Source organism: Labrus bergylta, chromosome 22 (genome assembly GCF_963930695.1).
Source record: "Labrus bergylta chromosome 22, fLabBer1.1, whole genome shotgun sequence".
Classification (NCBI taxonomy): Eukaryota; Metazoa; Chordata; class Actinopteri; order Labriformes; family Labridae; genus Labrus; species Labrus bergylta.
In genome coordinates, this window is record NC_089216.1 from 15,666,983 (window position 1) to 15,689,190 (window position 22,208).

Sequence of the window (22,208 nt, forward strand, 5' to 3'; positions counted from 1 at the left end):
TGTCAGACAGCGGAGTGCACAGGTGTCCCTGTGGTGTGTGTGGGGGAGTGTGAGGAGGAGGAGGACAGGGAGTGTGAAGAAGAGGCCTCTCTCTGCAGCTCCTCCACCCTCCTCTGTAGCTCCGCCCGGAGGGTAAGAAGCTCCTTCAGGCTCTGATGCACCGGCACCTGAAACACCCACACACACGCACGCACGCACGCACACACGCAAGAAATCACAGGTAAACCCCAAAAACTAAAAAAGTTTGGAAAAAATTATTAATCTTTCTGTTAACCTGTTGGGCAGATTTTAAAGGTCATATGGGGGTTCTACATGTGTTCTCCTGCGGGGGTTCTACCTTTGACTTCATGCAGGGGTTCTACCTTTGACTTCATGCAGGGATTCTACATGTGGCTTCATGAGGGGGTTCTACCTGGGGCCTCATGTGGGGGTTCTACCTGTGGTCTCATGTTGGGTTCTACCTGGGGTCTCATGCGGGGGATCTACCTGGGGCCTCGTGGGGGTTCTACATATGGCTTTGTGCGGGGGTTCTACCTGTGGTCTTATGAGGGGGTTCTACATGTGTTCTCCTGCGGGGGTTCTACCTGTGGTCTCATGCGGGGGTTCTACCTGGGGTCTCATGTGGGGGTTCTACCTGTGGTCTTTATAGATGTAACTGATTTACCTGTTAATGTAGGACCACAGGGACACTGTGCAGGTCTGGACCTCCTGCACAGAAGAAGAGAGGTCACCTGCTGTCTCAGAGTTAGTGTGATTCTCATCCCCGTGACCCACACGCTGAAACACAGGAGTGAACACTATATAAATCACGTTATAAACGGACACTCCCACACCTGCTTTCTCCCACGTTTTCAGCTTTTTTAATGACGTTATTGCACAATATTCAATGCTGTAACAAATGTGTTTGTTTTGACCTGATTTGATTTATGCTCCTAACATGTTCCATGAGGACAGGAGTGTAACAATAACCTTTTTTTTCTGTTAACAGGAAAAAAAGAATTGAATTCATTCATTTCATGTTTTTTTTTTTTTTTCATTGTTTTGCAGGTTTTTCTCATCTGATCTATTTTATGTGTGATGAAGGGTTGAGGCTTACTATTTGAGGACCTCATATTGTTTTGGTAAGTGCATTTTACAATCAAACTCTTCACAGTAAGTGATAACATTAGTTTTCTCAATGTCTTAACTTCAAACAACCTTGTGCAACATGTGTCAGAGAGAAGATGTCAAACACATTCTCCTACAGAAGAAAAGACGTGGTGAAGGTAAAGACAACTGCTGGAGAGGTCAAAAGCAGGTGGCCCGCTTTTATCCACATCAATGAGGTAGGCACTTACTGCACACTAGGGATGCAACAATACAGTCAGCCCACGGTTCAATACATACCTCGGTTTTTTGGTTCGGTTGGGTTCTGACGGGCCGGGCCATTAAAATGTTTCCAGTGTTAAGTATTTTAGGCAAATCTTACAGAACATCAAGGGATTAAGAAAGAGAGCTACTTTTTTTCATTTTAAAACTATTTATTTTACTTTGAAGCAAAACAAATTCAGGTGCTCTCCTTTCAGCCTATTGCAAAGGTCAGATTAGATTTGAACATGAAGTAAACTACAATTAGCTCAATGAATGTCAACAAAAAAGTGCATTGGTGGCATACTGTCATATTTCTCTTTTAGTTACGATTATTGCTCCTCTCTTATTCTTGTAATGCTCAGTATTGTAAATATTTTGAGTATTAACAGCAGCTCAAACGATTTAAGAACATTTCAAAAGACATCAAACCTCACACTGAAGGTTCAGACATGTTTTATGTAATAAGTGCAGTGAGGGTGATGCGCAGCCGCACAGACAGAGGAGCACTCAGTTGATGTTGAAAGACATCAGTTAGTTAACAGACAGCAGCCTGCCATGTAGTTCACATGGTTAACATGTAAACTGTAGAGCAGATGATCAATTTCACTTTTTGTTTCTTGTCCGTCCACTTATATTCGTAATGGCACGTTCCCCGACTCTCGCTCACCCGTGTAGCTCTCTCTCCCTCTCACGTTTGCGGACCCACAGTTATTGATTGATTTCAGTCGAGACTTTAACTCTAGATTAAAAATTGATTCAACGGATGGACATGAAGTGACGATTTACGTTTTAATTTCGCACTGCATTGTGGGTGGTAAAACACAATTCATTTCCTGAAAGCATGCATCCGATCCATACTGCATGAAACCCGGAAGTTAGTATCCATACTGAAATGTTCAGTATACTGAGGTAGACCCATAAAATGCATACTGAATGACCACGAAAGTTCAGTATACTGAAACTCTCTACTGAATAGTACGTACTGCCTACTGAACTGTGACAATTCGGAAAGGGCCAGAGCCAATTTAGAGAGAAATACAATGCGCGGAAACTAGTTAAACGGCAAACCATTAAAACCGCAATTCACAAGTCAGTATTGAACCGTGGATGCCGTACCGAACGGTTCAATATTTTATTGAGAATTGTTGCATGCCTACTGCACACCACTTAATGTAGCCCACAACTAACTCATTCTGTCCACTTTGGAGCAGAAGAACTGCCAAAATTGACATGAAATGTATAATATTAACATGGGAAATGTCTTTGCTGGCAGTTCCCTATTTAGTCTACCCTGCCCCTTGATGCAATGAAAAATGTGTTTTCTCTGTATGATGTTTGAAGCACAGCATGTCGGGAGTTATAAATGCATCAAGGATAATTTTAATAATTGTAGCCGAATCTTTTCATTCAGGAAACAAGTCAACATCAATCTGAGAAGAGGCGCAGTCCTCAAGGCACCTTGCACCTTGGGGAAGATGATGCACATCTCATACTAAGGTGAGGTATTGTTTTTGCACTTGCCTGTCGTCTGTCTAGTTTTAAAAAAATGTTTCAAGATTTGTTCTTACATGCCTATTAGCATTCCTGATGTAACGTTTATCTGATCTACATTAAGTGTTAACAGCACAACAATGGTAGCCGTAGTCCACTGTAGGTGTTTACACCGAATCCTTTAAGGTACACAGCTGAACAACAGGACTTAATCTCTGACAGAAATCACAGTCTAGTGCCAGATGATGTGTGTTGAAGAAAATTAATGCAGCAACTCAGCAATAAATGAAAAAAGATTAGACAGGATACTTGGCTATACCTGTTTAGACACTCCTCTACATGTGATGCACGGCACAAAGTTATGTGTTTTGGGGTAGTTGTATTGTGAAAAGAACACTCACACAAAAAAAGGACGTTGAACACAAATATGCCCATTAGAATATTCGCTGTGTAATCTGTTATTGCATCTCCTAAAAATGTATGCTCATTTTCTGAGCATTTATTTCACTCTGTGCCTGCAATGGTTGTGTTATGACTCGGCACGAGAGTACGACCCAAAAGCAAAACTCCGGACACATAGGCACAATCCAAACAGTCTTTAATGTGCGACAACAAAAAACACAATGCCAAAAGAGGATTGGGAGCTAGAAAAAACAAAATCCACAAAGTAGAGGCTTCCACGACTAGGCGGGTAGGCACGAGCACAAAACACCAGGCACTGAGGCAGAGAAGCACAAAGGTAGATGTTAGCAAAACACTCAAAGTTCACACAGAACAATTCACAGAGATGTAGGCCAAAATGAGGTAAATACCACAGAGAGATATAGTATACTCAGGCGACGAGTGGTGAAAGGACCGGAGTAGATAAACTGTAGGAGATGAGGATGATTGATTGCACCTGGGCTGCCTGGGGAGAAAACCACGCCCACCAGCACTCACACACACTTGACACACAGGGGAGGAGAAACAGAGGGTTGAGACAAACAGAGGAAAACAAACAACAAACATGAGGAAGGGAGGGGCTGCAAGGATGAACCATAACAGGTTGGTTGGTTAAAGTGATAGAGGTATCTTTTAAATGTTGATGCTCATACATTTCGTTTTATAATAAATATGAAATAATTGATTAAATTTGGTTTTCTTTATTCAAAGTGAAGACAATATTCTTTAAAGTTTTAATTAGATTGAACTTAATTTTAGTATTTTTAAATCAAACAATAAAATTGATCTTAATGTACAAAAACAAATGGTTAGAAGTAGTTGACAGAACATAATATATTTTAGTTCACTGAACATAAGTTTAGTTGGTATTTCATAGGAAATTTGAGTTAAAGGAGCTACTAGTGCCGTACTACCCTTCAAGAACATTACGGTCCCAGAACGCAGGCCTGCTAGTGGTACCTGCTGTCTCTAAATGTACTATGGGAGGTAGAGCCTTCAGTTATCAGGCCTGCTAGTGGTACCTACAGTCTCTAAATGTACTATGGGAGGTAGAGCCTTCAGTTATCAGGCCTGCTAGTGGTACCTACTGTCTCTAAATGTACTATGGGAGGTAGAGCCTTCAGTTATCAGGCCTGCTAGTGGTACCTACAGTCTCTAAATGTACTATGGGAGGTAGAGCCTTCAGTTATCAGGCCTGCTAGTGGTACAGTCTCTAAATGTACTATGGGAGGTAGAGCCTTCAGTTATCAGGCCTGCTAGTGGTACCTACAGTCTCTAAATGTACTATGGGAGGTAGAGCCTTCAGTTATCAGGCCTGCTCGTGGTACCTACAGTCTCTAACTCGCCACACTCCTCTAAGACACTGACTGGTGCATCAGTAGAATTCTGCAGACATAGTATACAAAACTGATTAGGACTTATTCTCAGCATGCATTTCACAAGACACTTTTTATGATCTTGCCATACAACCATCTGTGATACCCTAAGCTGACATTTTCAGGATTTCCCATTTGAAAATATATAGGAGGCAGCCTGCGACACTTTAACCAACATTGCAAGCTACACATTTTATATGTATATCTATTTTTAGAGCCATGTGCAGCCCCTCTCCCCAAGATAATCAACATATTGATAATTTCAATAAGCTACGTCAATACCAACAAGCCTCCTCCCACTGCAGTTCCCCTACTTTTGTAAAAACAGGATCTTGAGTGAGAAAAATACAAAATCAAAGTTTTTTAGGCATCTTTACAAAACACAAGTTATTGATCTTATTTACTCTCCATGTATCTTGATTTAAGAATGGGGCTGTGTTTAAGGTCATATTTTTGCAATGACTCTGTTCCATCCCATTTTCAGAAATGAACTACATTAGTATTTATCAAAAGAATAAGAAGTTGTGTAAAAGTAGACTTCCTTCCCTTAACTATTGAGTTGAGCATTAATGCACATTTTAGTCTTGTCATTTCAAATCTAAAATGTATACACATAAGTAGAGACAAAGGAGTGCATTTATATAGAAATATTTATTTAATCTGAAAAACCACATTCAAAAAGTCTGTTTTTATAGCAGAGATGAACATGTTTACAGCTTGGTACAAAAAAAACCCCAAATAGGTGTGATTAGCTCATGTCTCGATCGACACACACTGTACTGTTGTTTGATTTGATGAAGGATAAGAGTTATTCACAATAAGGCGTGTAGCTGACCAGCTTGACAGGTGGGCACGGTGTAACGGTTTGTCAAGAGGCTTAAAACATGCCTCAGATCCAGCTCTCAGCCTGTGGGTGACATCACTCAGGCCATCCGGGGAGACCTCCCTCGCAGTGAGTTATTGAAGAAGGGAAGCAACTGAAGTCCACCCCAGAAGAACCAACAAATGCAGATGTTGTTGATGCAGATGTTGTTGAAGCTCAGGTTTCTTCCTCTGTCTCTGCAGCTCTCTGGGCACCTCGATGGACCAGTCACCAATAATCCACACTGTGTCTATAGGAGAAATACAAAGATGTTCAATTAATGCCTCAGACAAGACAAAATGTACAGTTAACTACATGTGACAGCTCAGGGTGTTTTTGTTATTAGCCACATCTGCAGGAATAATATTGAATAAGGTAGCTGCAACTCATAATAATAGATGCCTGTCTTAAACACTATTTTTTCTAATACTTGCAGTTTTTGGTGTGAAGCTGACACTGGCCACAGACTCCATGACTCCACAGGGTTCAATAGAAAACAAATGTCTTATGATAAATTTCTTTCTTCTGGATGTCTCAAATATTTATTTACAGTCTATGGTCTAACAGTAGTTTTAGCAACAACAACGAAACAAAAAAAGACACCAAAGCTTTCTTTATCATTTTAAAACAGACTTCTTATCCTTAAACATGTAATCACACCCAAGTAATGTTTTGTAACACAATGTGAGAATTTAAATGTAAAGAGTAGCCTCAAAATGTTTCTTACATTTTCGGATAAAACTTTGCTGATGTATTGCTCTGCTAACCCGGACAAAGTCTAGTAACTGCTCTGACAAATAACTAATAACCATAATTGTATATTTAAAAAAGTGTAGTTTTAAGACTTTAATTAAATATTTGGGTTGAAGATAATTAGTTTTAACTGTGTTGTAGAAAAGTTAAATGCCTATGTAACAGACGGGTCAGGGTTTGTCCAGTAATATTTACAGTCTATGATGCTCACACAGGTTGCCATGTGGTGGATACTGAAGCTTCAGTGTTTATCCAGCTCTGCATGGGTCTGTAAACCTTTCTGTGTTCTAACTTCTCTCCATTTTTCAAAAGCATCTATTGATCCTAGTTTGAGCACGTTTCTGCTCGTGGAGCTTATTAGAAACATGCAGAGGCTTTTTAGGTCGGGTACAATCACTTCTATCTGAACCACTTCTCTTGCCCGCTTCCATCACTGCAACACCTGTTGACCTGATAACTGCTCTCATATCTGACAAACCGAGGGGTTTGAGGAGAAGTAGAAGAGCTTAGAGGAGGAAGAGCTGAGGAAGATGAAGAGCTGAGAGTAGGAAGATGAAGAGCTGAGAGGAGGAAGAGGAGCTGAGAGGAGGAAGATGAAGAGCTGAGAGGAGGAAGATGCTGAGCTGAGGAAGATGAAGAGCTGAGAGGAGGAAGATGAAGAGCTGAGAGGAGGAAGATGCTGAGCTGAGGAAGATGAAGAGCTGAGGTGCTGAGGATGATGAGCTCAGAGGATGAGATGGAGAGCAGTTTGGAGGACGCACTGCCCCGTCTGATGAGACTCTTTATTAAAGAACTTCAACAAACTTATATTTTAGATAAAGTCTTCCGTCACTAAACATAATAATATTTTTGTAAATGTTGCCCTGTGTTTGTGATACGTCAGTCAATGACTAAATATCTGTAAAGTACACAAACATATATAAACAACCATGAAACAAAAAGAATCTGCGTCACTGAAGTTTTAACTTAAAGGAACATTTTTGGTGCTTTTCACACTCGTACAAAAACTCCTGAATACTCCTGAAATGTTCAGGTTGAGCTGCATGTGTGGACGCAAACAGACATTTGTTTTTCCTGACAGCCTCGTTGTATATTTTGCTGCATGTGAGGCGAGGGTGAGATGATGTGTGATATTCATCTCCAGCGAGTGGAAGGGGGGTGAAGATGTTTTTTCCCCGATGCAGGCGCATGACCATAGACTGCATGCAAGCAATCTGTGAGATGTCCGTGCATGTAAAGAAACTGCTTCATTACGTTATCTGTTGGCCAGTTTGTTCTTCTCCGCTCTTTCGTTGAGATTATAAATGTGTCAAACGACGAGTTTAGACTTCACTTCCCTGCCTCACTTCCACATGAGCGCCTGTGTGACAAACTATTTTATAATTTGTACGTGTTTATTTTGTATGAATACTCAAAAATGTCAGTGTTTTTGTGAAAGAAGTCATTATTGAGGATGTCCCTAAATTTGCCACAAGGGGGCCCTCTGTGCACGAGATGGGCCTACACTTCTGTTGGCTTGTGGTGAAAATATGCAGACCAGGGTGAATCTGGCAATGTTTGAAGAAACGTGTGCTCAGTGGGCCTCCCCAGTGTTGTAAAGATGCTGCTTTAATTATCTGTATCTGTTCTGTCTCTCTACGTAAAGCATGCAAGTCTGATAAACTATGGAGGTCTGGCTCTGCAGGGTGACTCTCTCCATAATTGGAGGACTGGCGCCCCCGTGTGGATCATATAGGAACGCCCACGCTTAAAGGCCCAATATTATCAGAGACCAACGGCTGTGAAAGTTTGAGTATGTCAAAGACACAAGAAACAGTTTGGAGTCTTAAACTACAAAGCTAATGAAATCACCTCTCTGAAATTGAAATATTGAAGGAAAAAGGTTATAAATAAAACAAAGGAGTTAAGTGTTAAGATATTTTCCAGAAACTAACAGCTATGAAAGTTGTGAGAGTATGTCAAAGGCATGTATACTGCCAGGTTGAGTAATTCTAGGACACAGAAACATGAGATGGTTAGAGTTACTTATTGAATGACACAAACAGGGAAACAGCAACACACCACACAGAGACAATGAAGAAGAGGCACAGCCGAGATCATGACAAAGAAGCAGTTTGGAGTGAATATATAGGCCTACATTTATGAGAGAGCTACTCAATTCCTTTTTCAACGTACACTTTGTGTTAAATGTAACAGTGTTGTTCCTTATTCTTTATATGATTACTTGTTTCACTTTTATTTGTTAGTTTGTTAACACTTGTTGGACTGACAGTAAGCCACATTAAGATAAAGAAAAATAAACTAGAAAACGTTTAGTCAAAGCTGTCTGTCCTGCTGGTCCTCCTCTCGTCGGGGTGAAACTGAGTAACCATGGCAACAGAAATGCATCACTGCTGATCTGTGGAAACAGACAGTTTCAGTTCTCAAGATACACATGTGAAAGTCTTACTGTGCTGAGCATGACTGAGTAACAAGAAGCTGCAACAGTTTTTCTAAGAACACATTCAAAGATACGGATCACGATACTTATTTTCACAAGTCTGGCAATAAAAATGCAAAATATCATGTTGTCTTTTTTTGTAATTCTTTTTAATTTTGAGGTTATCACTAATAAAACAATGCACATATTTTCTTCATAAAAAGTGACACTGACGACATCTTACAAAAAAGACAGTTTGGGAAGATAAATTCTACATAGGCCTAATGGATTTCGAATCAAATCCTTAATGTTTAAAACAGATAGAGCAAATCTCTTCAAATACACAGAGTTGCGGTTTGTTATTCTGGAAGTGAAGCAAAGAATACTTTGAAAAACACTGGATTATCTCAGATTTGAGTCAACTAATGTACGTTTTCAGTCATATTTTTGAATCGTTGGGTCATGACAACAGGCTCCTATGTTTAAATCATGAACCCAAATCCTTTGCAAAAAAAAGTACTGCATATATATTTAATCTAATCGATTGAAATTGTCCATATCTCTACTGATCTTCCTTTTTTAAAAGGTTTTAGTATTGATATCCTCATGTGTTTTTAATTATTATATTTACCCTTTATCATACTGCATTGATCATTAAATGTATAAACTCTAATCTTTAAAATCATCCACTTAGGAGAAAATTCCTCATCAAGCTTGACAAACTCTTTGAATTTTACATTCATATTTTTGCTTGAGGTAGATTTACATATTTCGCTTTAGTTGACTGACTCTGTGTGTTTCTTTGAAAAGAGCATTAAGAATATTAGTCTGAACAAACTACATTTACTGTAGATAAGCTGCAAAGTGAACACGTTTATAAATGGACCCAAACGTTAACAACACTTCAAATAGATTCATACTTTTTTATAGATTATTTTTGGAGGTATTCAAACATCATGTTACTGTTCTATACATTCAGAGCATAATGTGTAGTCTTTAGCTAAACTAAACACAGGATATGATTGTGAGTGGCATATGTTCATTAAAGAAAGATCAGTTGTTTCATATGTTGAGGTCATAATGCTGGTACTAAAAGGTTGAAGAGTCTATATGCTGATGATATCATACCTTATCATTCAAAAGGGAAAAATGCTTCTAGATGACATTCTGATCATTTCCTCATTTCTCTGATAAGTTGCATCGTTCCAGTATTATTACAGTATAGTTCATATATTTGAGCACATTTGAACTATAAAAAAAACCATGTAATTAAAATGAGAAAATAAAGAAGGAAATTCTAAAGTCATTAAACCTTTAGAGACACATTAATATTTACATCCATCTTTACTGGCTGACAATTAACCTCCCACTCCTCCCACACACGTGAACATCCATGGATATAGAGATTATTAATAAAAATAATTATGATAATATTTTGGACTATATAATGTTAAAACTCCCTTAGCAGCCAAAGGACACATCAGGCATGTTGCTCAGTTGGGGATTAAACCCTCAACTTACTGGTTGAGAGGTGACAACTCTACCAACTGAACCACAGCCGCCCCATATAATGCATCCATGGTCCATATTAACACCTACATATCCGTTAAAACCAAAACATTGTCCAAAACCTTTAAAATTATGTCATCGAATGAAGGGCCGAGCATGACCTGAAACCATATAAAAATAAAAAAATAAAAAGAACATTTCCTTTCTCATGCACCAAAACTACCCAACAAATGAATTTAGACTGAAAGCTGTTCTTCACCTTAACTATAAAAAAAACTCTTCACAAAGCTTCCATTGAACTCACATGATGTTACAATGCTGAAAAACACAGAGAGCTTCTTTAAACCTGCAGACAAACCATCAGAACAGTCTTCGAACCTGAAAGAAACTGAAAACCAACTGGCAGGATGTCTAAACAGCAGGTGCAGAAATCTTAATAAAACCTCACAGTCACCTTGTATGCTGATGATGCTCAGTTGGTTTCTAATGACCAAAAGATTCTCATATTCAAATTTGTTTACAGCACATTTTCAATCAGCTAAAAATCAGCCATTTTCTCAGAACATTTCCATAGAGAGCCACTTTGCATCAGCAGCACCATGCTCCAGTGCTCTGGGAGAGTTTATAGTCCTGACAGTTGAACACTGGATGACTGACAGCTGTCCTTCATCACAACAGAAATCCTCGTCCTCATCATCTAAAACATGACTTTGATCTGCGTCCTCATCTGGACTCTCCTCCTCTGCTGCTGCTTCACAGGTAAAGTCCAGAGAATCAAACTCCTCTCCTCTATGAACATCCGTCCCTCTGAAATGAAGCCCACTAAACCCTGATGCTGCTTTCTGTTTTTGTCTCTGTATCCTCAGAGTCCAGAGGACAGGTCACAGTGACTCAGCCTGCAGCAGTGAGCTCTGCTCTGGGAGCCTCTGTCTCCATCTCATGTAGAACCAGTCAGAATGTTTATAATAATAACCATTTAGCCTGGTACCAACAGAAAGATGGAGGAACTCCTAAACTGCTTATATACGCTGCTAGCACTCGAGCATCAGGGATTCCAGGTCGTTTTTCAGGCAGTGGATCAAACTCTGCCTTCACTCTGACCATCAGTGGAGTCCAGACTGAAGATGCAGCAGTTTACTACTGTCAGAGTGGTCACTATATCAGCAGTCAGTCGGTGTTCACACAGTGAAAAAGCGTCGTACAAAAACCTCCCTCAGTCAGACTGAACAGAAACTGAACTGACTGCTGCAGCTGGAAGTTTCTGCAGAGACTGACACACTTCACTGAAGCAGCTCAGACATGATAAAGACCTTAAAAATCAATCAGCCCTCATATTTGGTTTGGATTATAAACCTCATTGCAAATGCACTTGAACACTACACACTCTTTACAAGTAGAGGATTATGGGTAATAAGATTTTTTTTAAATCTAACATATTTTTTTATTGGTGATAACGTGCAACAGACACAACACATCAATCATACAGGCGATAGATTGAAATGAGATATGGTGACTTCTGAACTTTTTTATGTTGAGGGAGGGTAATAAATGAGATTTTTAGATCTGGTGTGAGTTGCAGTTGATTCATCAAGGTCAGGAGTCAGGTGGGAAGAAAAGAGAAAACAACCTAAGAATAAATCAAAAATATATATATGTATGAAGAAAAATGATAAAACAATCAAATTAAAGGTATAGTGTTAATGTGACCATCATAGAAACAAAGAGGAAAATATTTATATCCATATATACATGCTAATAGGTATACACACATACATATACATTCATACACACTCATGCAATATTTGAGAAGAACTGAAAAGAGGGGTCTCACAGGGACATCGGGGGGGGTCAGGCAAGAGACCCCCTCCACCTGACCCACGGCCCCCAACAGCAGCTGACAGCCCCAGCAGGATAAAGACTGGGCGGGTTAGATTAGATTTTTTCACTTGATTGAGAAGGTTGTAGATTGTTGTTGATTATATTAATTTTGGATTTAACTATTTTTTTAAAATTGTTGGTATCGGAGGAACTGGTCCCTCCCAACCCGTATTTCTGGATGAATGTATTGAATGATATAAATTGGTGGTTTTAAGGAGATGGAGGTGAGTGATTTCCTTTTGTTGCCATGATGGAAAGTGGATGGGGGTGTTGTGTAGCTGGAGGTCTGGATTGTGCCATACTGGGGTGTATCTACATGGTGCTAGTGATGACTTGGTGATATTATGGGTTATCCACCAGGCTGCCAGAGGTGAGGAGATGGTGATGGTTTTGTGGTAGTCCTGTTCCTTAATTGATTGTGGTAGGAAGGAAAAGCCCCTTTTTCAAACAACGATTAACTTCAATTCATTTGTAGTTTGACTTTTATCCCCCAGTTACGGCTGCAACCTTCCTGGTGTTACAGTCTGAGTGAGTGACACGTCAGCCTCACACAAGTTGATGATTTTTCAGTGAAATTCATTGTCCTGGTCTTTTCTCATTGTTGTCCTGCCTTGGTCTAGATCTTATCTCGGTCTCTGAGCACTCTGGTCTCGACTAGTCATGCTGGCTATCATGAGTTTTTTGTTCATTATTACCGACTATTATAGAGAGACTAGAGCACAAAACAAGTTTATTGTCATTTGGGAATTTATATAAATTAAGTTATATCGTTTGAAGTTCTGTGATCACTGATGACGCTCATCAAACATATTGAGGAGCTCAGTCTGAGTTTAAAAACAGTGTTTATGTCTCATCATGATGTGTTTTTCCTCGTCCTTTGTGAAGTTATCATGGAGAAACTGCATTTCTTAATGTAGTCACTGGCTCTATTATTATGAAGTATCTTAAGACAGTTTGTGATAAAATAAAATAAAAGTCATTTTAACAAATTTGAAAAAATAAAAATAAAAGACAAAAAGTGTATTTCTCATTGATTTAATGAACAGATTTTTATTATCAGGAAACAATACACACACATATGAAGCAAGAAGCTAATATTTATTCTTTAGAAACATGAAATAAAGAGAGAGAGAGAGAGGTGCAGAGTGAGAGCAGTATCACAGTAAAACCAGCAGCAGAGTCCCAGTGAGGCATTACTGGGAACACTGGTCTCTACTCAGACTCTCTGAGACTGGAGCCTGGGCGCCCTGGGTGGCCTCACAGGTCACTGAGCCCACCTTCCTCCACTGCTCTGCAGAGAGCCTCAGAGTGCTGCTCCAGCTGTAGAGAGCGTCCTTCTCCAGCACTGCAGGGCTCCTGCTCTCCTCCCAGCTGCTGCTGCTGCTGCCGTCCACCTTCCAGGCCAGACTCCAGCCTGAGGGGAAGCCCTTGTTGGCCAGGCACATGAGCGTGGCCTTCCCCTGCTCCAGCTCCTCATTGGAGGGGGGCAGCACCGTCAGGGTGGGACGCACATCACCTATAGGAGACACCAATCAGATTAGAGGACAGGGAGCACACAACTGTCAATCAAACACCACACCCTATAGAAAACCTTTAATGTCTGAGAGTTGATTTTCTTTTTTTAGGAGTCTCTGTCAGATGTTTCTTTCTGCTCCACTGTACACTTACTCACACATTGTTTCACTTCCCTTTAAGAAGCCTCTCATGCACATCAGCACACAGAGAGAGAATCACACAGAACGACCTGAAATATATTTAAACTACATCTGAATCAAATCTAAAACATTACAAACATTCCCCATCAAAATAATCCAAAAACTGCAACACAATTTTAAAAACTGTTTTTAGGAAAAACATACTAAAACAGAGAATCAACTGAACACAATCAAATGTTCTTCATGTGAATTCAAATCAGAAAAATGTCTAAATTAGACGCATAAAGAGATCAGAGATTACTTACATTTTCAAAGACTGTTCTTTATGTTTGTTTTGTTCGGTTCATTCAAACAACTGAATCAGATAAATACCTTAAAGAGTCGTCAGAAAATGAATCTCAGGAAAACATTTAAAACACCTCTCTTTGTTAAATATCAACCTGTTTATGTTTCAGTGTGACAGAAATCAAACTGTCCTGACTGAACCTTCACGGTGAAGCAGGACCGATAAAAACACGATAAGAGTTCATTAAAGTTAGAGTTTAACGATGACAAATAAACAGAGAGACAGCTGCTGAACACAAACACATGAAGATATATATTAGACATACATATAAATAACATCTGAATAAATCTACTTTGTAGTTTTGTCAGTGTTTGAATTGCAGTAGCACTGGTCTGATATCTTTCTATGCTGATGAAAATCACGCTTTATTTAACAGATTTACAATATTTCTTTGAGATAAAACACTTTCATTTAGATGTTTTCCTCTCTTTTATTTTTATAAACATAAACCACTAGACAATTTAAAGTCCTGGCCATTAACATTTTCAGTAAAGAAAGCTGATTTGATGATTTTCATTCAGTTGTTTCAGTCATTAAGGTGTCCATATCGATTGTTAGAAAAACCTCATGAATAGAACATTATTTAGCAGCTGTCTTTGAGGTTGTCAAAGTGTGATTTATGTGGATCAAATATAAAAATCTGTATTTTAACATTAGGTTTAATATTCATACTGAAACTTACTTCCAACATCCAGTCTGCTTCCTCCACCAAAAGTCCACCACAGTGGTACAAAGTCATTGAGCGGCCGTACAAAAACCTCTCACTGTAGAGACACACGGCTCTCTGACTTTAACACACTGAACTCAAACTACCACAACTCCACATGTCACCTTACCATGAGAGTGAAAATCATCTATTTCCCAACAAATAAAAACTCTGGCTTCAAACATTTTACCTTCATTTAAATTCAGTCTGTGTTTCTGTTTTAAACAGAAATCCTTTAAAATCAAATTTTGTCTTTATTCTTTCTAAAACAAGAGATTTAAAAAGTAATGATCAGTATTTTCTTTTCCTCCAGGCTTGAATATGAAGACAAAAGACACCAGAATAACTTACTGATTGAATAAAAAGCTGAATATGTGACTTACTTCCAATATCCAGTCTGGTTCCTCCACCGAACGTGAGCCACAGTGATACAAACTGATGGAGTCGTCGTACAAAAACCTCTCGCTGTAGAGACACACGGCTCTCTGACTCTGACACAAACACAGACACCTGAATGAGTCTCTGCCTGCAAGACCTCTGAGACCAAAAGAAAACAGAATTTAAAAAGTTTATAACAAATTAAAGAATGTCTTTCTTTGAGATATTTAAACTTTAAATCATTTTTAAATCATTTTCTCAAGAATATCATTAATTACGACTCGTGATTTATATCAGAATAAATGTTTCTAGAAGCATGAACATGAAATCATACTTCATTTATTTTGAAAGTTTTCTCATTAATTGTATAATTAATTGATTGATTGATAAACAGAGTAATGACAGTGATCCCTGTTGGAGTCAGTCAGAACATTTCCATAGAGAGCCACTTTGCATCAGCAGCACCATGCTCCAGTGCTCTGGGAGAGTTTATAGTCCTGACAGTTGAACACTGGATGACTGACAGCTGTCCTTCATCACAACAGAAATCCTCGTCCTCATCATCTAAAACATGACTTTGATCTGCGTCCTCATCTGGACTCTCCTCCTCTGCTGCTGCTTCACAGGTAAAGTCCAGAGAATCAAACTCCTCTCCTCTATGAACATCCGTCCCTCTGAAATGAAAACCACTAAACCCTGATGCTGCTTTCTGTTTTTGTCTCTGTATCCTCAGAGTCCAGAGGACAGGTCACAGTGACTCAGCCTGCAGCAGTCACCTCTGCTCTGGGAGCCTCTGTCTCCATCTCATGTAGAACCAGTCAGAATGTTCATAATAATAATTATTTGCACTGGTACCAACAGAAAGATGGAGGAACTCCTAAACTGCTTATATACACTGCTAGCACTCGAGCATCAGGGATTCCAGATCGTTTTTCAGGCAGTGGATCAAACTCTGCCTTCACTCTGACCATCAGTGGAGTCCAGACTGAAGATGCAGCAGTTTACTACTGTCAGAGTGGTCACTATATCAGCAGTCAGTGGGTGTTCACACAGTGAAAAAGCGTCGTACAAAAACCTCCCTCAGTCAGACTGAACAGAAACTGAACTGACTGCTGCAGCTGGAAGTTTCTGCAGAGACTGACACACTTCACTGAGGACACACAGACACACAGACACACACACAGACACACACACACACACACACACACACGCACACACACACGCACACAAACACACACACTCTGTCATAGTAATATCAAAGTTGGTCCAAATGTACCCCTACATACCCCTTAAAAAATCTAAACATGATCGAAAACTCTTAAAACATGTCATCAAGTGTCTAACATGACCTGAAACAAAAGAAAGACAAAATAAATCATTAAACTATGTTCCTCACTATTTTTATTCTTTTAGATTTGAGAGCAGCATTCAACACAGTAGATCATGCCGTTTTAATTGAACGAATCGAGTCCTGGATTGGTGTCAAGGGCACTGCACTTAGTTTGCTTTTACACCTATCTTTTAGACAAAACCTTTGTGATCACCATAGGAGACCAAGAAAGTCTAGCTGCTGTTTTTAACTGTCTCAGGGATATTAAATGTTGGATGGCCCAAAGTTTTAAAAAGTTCTGCGGATAAAATACTAGGGGCCTGGCTGGAGAAACTCTGGGTAAAGTCTGCGCGAAAAATGCGGCTGTTTGCGTTCTCACATAGCCTAAAGAACCTCCGGGTAGACCAATCTCCTGAGTTTTTCAGGAGATTTCCGTATGTGTGAAAAGGGTTTAAGATGAGTCAAATTCAGAAATCATACTCTTCAATTATCCACACCCAAACATCAGCCAGATCGAAAGTTCCCTAGATCCCCTCTCTGCTAACATCACACCCTCTGCAAGAAATTTAGGAGTGATTTTTGATTCAGACCTCACCTTCGAACAACACATCAAGAAGGTCATCCAGTCCTGTTTCATCCACATCAGAACCATTTCAAAAGTCAAATCAATTCTCCCACTTGATGACCTGGAAAAAGTTATTCCCTCACTAATCTTTTCTCGTCCGGACTATTGCAACTCCCTTCTCTCTGGTACAACTCGTGAATCACTCTCCCTTTCCAACTGGAACGCAGCAGCGAGGCTTCTTACTGGTTTTAAAAGACGACATCACATCACTCCTGTCCTCGCTTCCCTTCACTGGCTACCTGTCACTTTTAGAACTGATTTTAAGATTTTACTAATCACTTTTAAAGCTCGTCTTGGTCTTGCCCCAGTTACATTTGTGAAATGTTAACCCACTACAAACCCTCTCGTGACCTCAGATCCTCAGGCGGCGCCCTTCTCATTGTTCCAAAGTCCAGGCTCAAATCTAAAGGAGGCTGAGCCTTTGCGATCAGGACCCCTCGACTTTGGAACGACCTGCCTGAGGAGATAAGGCGAGCAGATTTGGTGACATGTTTTAAATCACTTTTATAGAATTGCTTTTATGGGATTTCACCTTTTAAAGATTTTTTATCCATTTCTTTTCTTTTTCATTCTGTTAGTGCCTGTGATGTGATGTCATCTCGCACTTCTTTATTTTTATTTTTATATTGTTCCCATCTTGTTGTCTTTTTAAAAAACAAATTCCTTCATTGTATTGTTTTATAGCTTTAACTTTCTCTTGATACCTTTCTGTTGTATTTCTCTTATTCCTGTTATTTGCATTAATATTATTTTTGTACTCTGTGTTTGGCCCGATTGCTGATGTCTGTTCTGTTGTTGTCCCGACTTTATGTATTTGCCTTGTCTGTCAAAGCACTTTGTAAACATTTGTTTTTAAAGGTTCTATATAAATAATAGTTATTATTATTATTATCACACCCGAGGGGAATACAACTCTCTTCAGAAGTGACATAACAAACTTTTTAGCACATCTTTACAAGAAAGTATTTTAGCAGGCTGTCTAAACAGCAGGTGGAGGACTTCTCTCAAATCAGTGATGAGTACAATGAATGAGAAGTGAAGTAGAATCAGTCATTTGTCTTTGTGGTCATGAACAAATTAGTAAAACAAATAGTGGAACTATAATAAAACCTCACAATGACGTATTGTATGCTGATGATGCTCTGCAGTTGGTTTCAAATAAAGTAAAAACTTCTCATATTCAAATTTGTTTTCAGTACATTGTGATATTATCAACTCAAAATCAGCCATTTTCTCAGAACATTTCCATAGAGAGCCACTTTGCATCAGCAGCACCATGCTCCAGTGCTCTGGGAGAGTTTATAGTCCTGACAGTTGAACACTTGATGACTGACAGCTGTCCTTTATCACAACAGAAATCCTCGTCCTCATCATCTAAAACATGACTTTGATCTGCGTCCTCATCTGGACTCTCCTCCTCTGCTGCTACTTCACAGGTAAAGTCCAGAGAATCAAACTCCTCTCCTCTATGAACATCCGTCCCTCTGAAATGAAAACCACTAAACCGTGATGCTGCTTTCTGTTTTTGTCTCTGTATCCTCAGAGTCCAGAGGACAGGTCACAGTGACTCAGCCTGCAGCAGTGAGCTCTGCTCTGGGAGCCTCCGTCTCCATCTCATGTAGAACCAGTCAGAATGTTTATAATAATAACTATTTAGCCTGGTATCAACAGAAAGATGGAGGAACTCCTAAATTGCTTATATACACTGCTAGCACTCGAGCATCAGGGATTCCAGATCGTTTTTCAGGCAGTGGATCAAACTCTGCCTTCACTCTGACCATCAGTGGAGTCCAGACTGAAGATGCAGCAGTTTACTACTGTCAGAGTGCACATCACATCAACAGTCAGTGGGTGTTCACACAGTGAAAAAGCGTTGTACAAAAACCTCCCTCAGTCAGACTGAACAGAAACTGAACTGACTGCTGCAGCTGGAAGTTTCTGCAGAGACTGACACACTTCACTGAGGACACACAGACACACAGACACACACACACACACACACACACACACACACACACACACACACACACACACAAACACACACACTCTGTCATAGTAACATCAAAGTTGGTCCAAATGTACCCCTACAGACCCCTTAAAAAATCTAAACATGATCGAAAACTCTTAAAACATGTCATCAAGTGTCTAACATGACCTGAAACAAAAGAAAGACAAAATAAATCATTAAACTATGTTCCTCACTATTTTTATTCTTTTAGATTTGAGAGCAGCATTCAACACAGTAGATCATGCCATTTTAATTGAACGAATCGAGTCCTGGATTGGTGTCAAGGGCACTGCACTTAGTTTGCTTTTACACCTATCTTTTAGACAAAACCTTTGTGATCACCATAGGAGACCAAGAAAGTCTAGCTGCTGTTTTTAACTGTCTCAGGGATATTAAATGTTGGATGGCCCAAAGTTTTAAAAACACGCGGATGTTCTGCGAATAAAATACTAGGAGCCTGGCTGGAGAAACTCTGGGTAAAGTCTGCGCGAAAAATGCGGCTGTTTGCGTTCTCACATAGCCTAAAGAACCTCCGGGTAGACCAATCTCCTGAGTTTTTCAGGAGATTTCCGTATGTGTGAAAAGGGTTTAAGATGAGTCAAATTCAGAAATCATACTCTTCAATTATCCACACCCAAACATCAGCCAGATCGAAAGTTCCCTAGATCCCCTCTCTGCTAACATCACACCCTCTGCAAGAAATTTAGGAGTGATTTTTGATTCAGACATCACCTTCGAACAACACATCAAGAAGGTCATCCAGTCCTGTTTCATCCACATCAGAACCATTTCAAAAGTCAAATCAATTCTCCCACCTGATGACCTGGAAAAAGTTATTCCCTCACTAATCTTTTCTCGTCCGGACTATTGCAACTCCCTTCTCTCTGGTACAACTCGTGAATCACTCTCCCTTTCCAACTGGAACGCAGCAGCGAGGCTTCTTACTGGTTTTAAAAGACGACATCACATCACTCCTGTCCTCGCTTCCCTTCACTGGCTACCTGTCACTTTTAGAACTGATTTTAAGATTTTACTAATCACTTTTAAAGCTCGTCTTGGTCTTTCCCCAGTTACATTTGCGAAATGTTATCCCACTACAAACCCTCTCGTGACCTCAGATCCTCAGGCGGCGCCCTTCTCATTGTTCCAAAGTCCAGGCTCAAATCTAAAAGAGACTGAGCCTTTGCGATCAGGACCCCTCGACTTTGGAACGACCTGCCTGAGGAGATAAGGTGAGCAGATTTGGTGACATTTTTTAAATCACTTCTTAAAACTCACTTTTATAGAATTGCTTTTATGGGATTTCACCTTTTAAAGATTTTTTATCCATTTCTTTTCTTTTTCATTCTGTTAGTGCCTATGATGTGATGTCATCTCACACTTCTTTATTTTTATTTGTATATTGTTCCCATCTTGTTGACTTTTTAAAAAACAAATTCCTTCATTGTATTGTTTTATAGCTTTAACTTTCTCTTGATACCTTTCTGTTGTATTTCTCTTATTCCTGTTATTTGCATTGATATTATTTTTGTACTCTGTGTTTGGCCCGATTGCTGATGTCTGTTCTGTTGTTGTCCCGACTTTATGTATTTGCCTTGTCTGTCAAAGCACTTTGTAAACATTTGTTTTTAAAGGTTCTATATAAATAGTTATTATTATTATTATCACACCTGAGGGGAATACAACTCTTTTCAGAAGTGACATAACAAACTTTTAGCACATCCTTACATTAAAGTATTTTAGCAGGCTGTCGAAACAGCAGGTGGAGGACTTCTCTCAAATCAGTGATGAGTACAATGAATGAGAAGTGAAGTAGAATCAGTCATTTGTCTTTGTGGTCATGAACAAATTAGTAAAACAAATAGTGGAACTATAATAAAACCTCACAATGACGTATTGTATGCTGATGATGCTCTGCAGTTGGTTTCAAATGAAGTAAAAACTTCTCATATTCAAATTTGTTTTCAGTTTATTGTGATATTATCAACTCAAAATCAGCCATTTTCTCAGAACATTTCCATAGAGAGCCACTTTGCATCAGCAGCACCATGCTCCAGTGCTCTGGGAGAGTTTATAGTCCTGACAGTTGAACACTTGATGACTGACAGCTGTCCTTCATCACAACAGAAATCCTCGTCCTCATCATCTAAAACATGACTTTGATCTGCGTCCTCATCTGGACTCTCCTCCTCTGCTGCTGCTTCACAGGTAAAGTCCAGAGAATCAAACTCCTCTCCTCTATGAACATCCGTCCCTCTGAAATGAAGCCCACTAAACCGTGATGCTGCTTTCTGTTTTTGTCTCTGTATCCTCAGAGTCCAGAGGACAGGTCACAGTGACTCAGCCTGCAGCAGTGAGCTCTGCTCTGGGAGCCTCCGTCTCCATCTCATGTAGAACCAGTCAGAATGTTTATAATAATAACTATTTAGCCTGGTACCAACAGAAAGATGGAGGAACTCCTAAACTGCTTATATACACTGCTAGCACTCGAGAATCAGGGATTCCAGATCGTTTTTCAGGCAGTGGATCAAACTCTGCCTTCACTCTGACCATCAGTGGAGTCCAGACTGAAGATGCAGCAGTTTACTACTGTCAGAGTTATCACGAAATCAACAGTCAGCGGGTGTTCACACAGTGAAAAAGCGTCGTACAAAAACCTCCCTCAGTCAGACTGAACAGAAACTGAACTGACTGCTGCAGCTGGAAGTTTCTGCAGAGACTGACACACTTCACTGAAGCAGCTCAGACATGATAAAGACCTTAAAAGTCAATCAGCCCTCATATTTGGTTTGGATTATAAACCTCATTGCAAATGCACTTGAACACTACACACTCTTTACAAGTAGAGGATTATGGGTAATAAGATTTTTTTTAAATCTAACATATTTTTTTATTGGTGATAACGTACAACAGACACAACACATCAATCATACAGGCGATAGATTGAAATGAGATATGGTGACTTCTGAACTTTTTTATGTTGAGGGAGGGTAATAAATGAGATTTTTAGATCTGGTGTGAGCTGCAGTTGATTCATCAAGGTCAGGAGTCAGGTGGGAAGAAAAGAGAAAACAATCTAAG

The 22,208-nt window shown here is 39.6% G+C and overlaps 2 long non-coding RNA genes and 1 gene segment (V, D, J or C); 1 reads left to right on the forward strand and 2 right to left on the reverse strand.

Moving 5' to 3' along the window:
- The window catches only part of LOC136177394 (uncharacterized), a 714-nt gene extending 98 nt beyond the window's left edge, over positions 1-616 (reverse strand). Inside the window, exons 1-2 of the long non-coding RNA XR_010665004.1 lie at positions 585-616; positions 1-167 (exon numbers count right to left, since the gene is read on the reverse strand). The exon at positions 1-167 is cut by the window's left edge and continues 98 nt beyond it. This is a non-coding gene — a long non-coding RNA (uncharacterized lncRNA). The remainder of the gene's footprint in view (positions 168-584) is intronic.
- A 12,482-nt stretch (positions 617-13,098) lies between these two features.
- LOC136177487 (Ig kappa-b4 chain C region-like) lies at positions 13,099-14,934 on the reverse strand. The segment is given in 3 exon segments: positions 13,099-13,595; positions 14,763-14,838; positions 14,917-14,934. Coding segments are annotated over 3 exon segments (417 nt in total).
- A 730-nt stretch (positions 14,935-15,664) lies between these two features.
- LOC136177405 (uncharacterized) lies at positions 15,665-19,313 on the forward strand. The gene is made up of 3 exons (XR_010665010.1): positions 15,665-15,790; positions 15,898-18,555; positions 18,663-19,313. It is a non-coding gene; the product is annotated as an uncharacterized lncRNA (long non-coding RNA).
- The last annotated feature ends 2,895 nt before the right edge of the window (positions 19,314-22,208 follow it).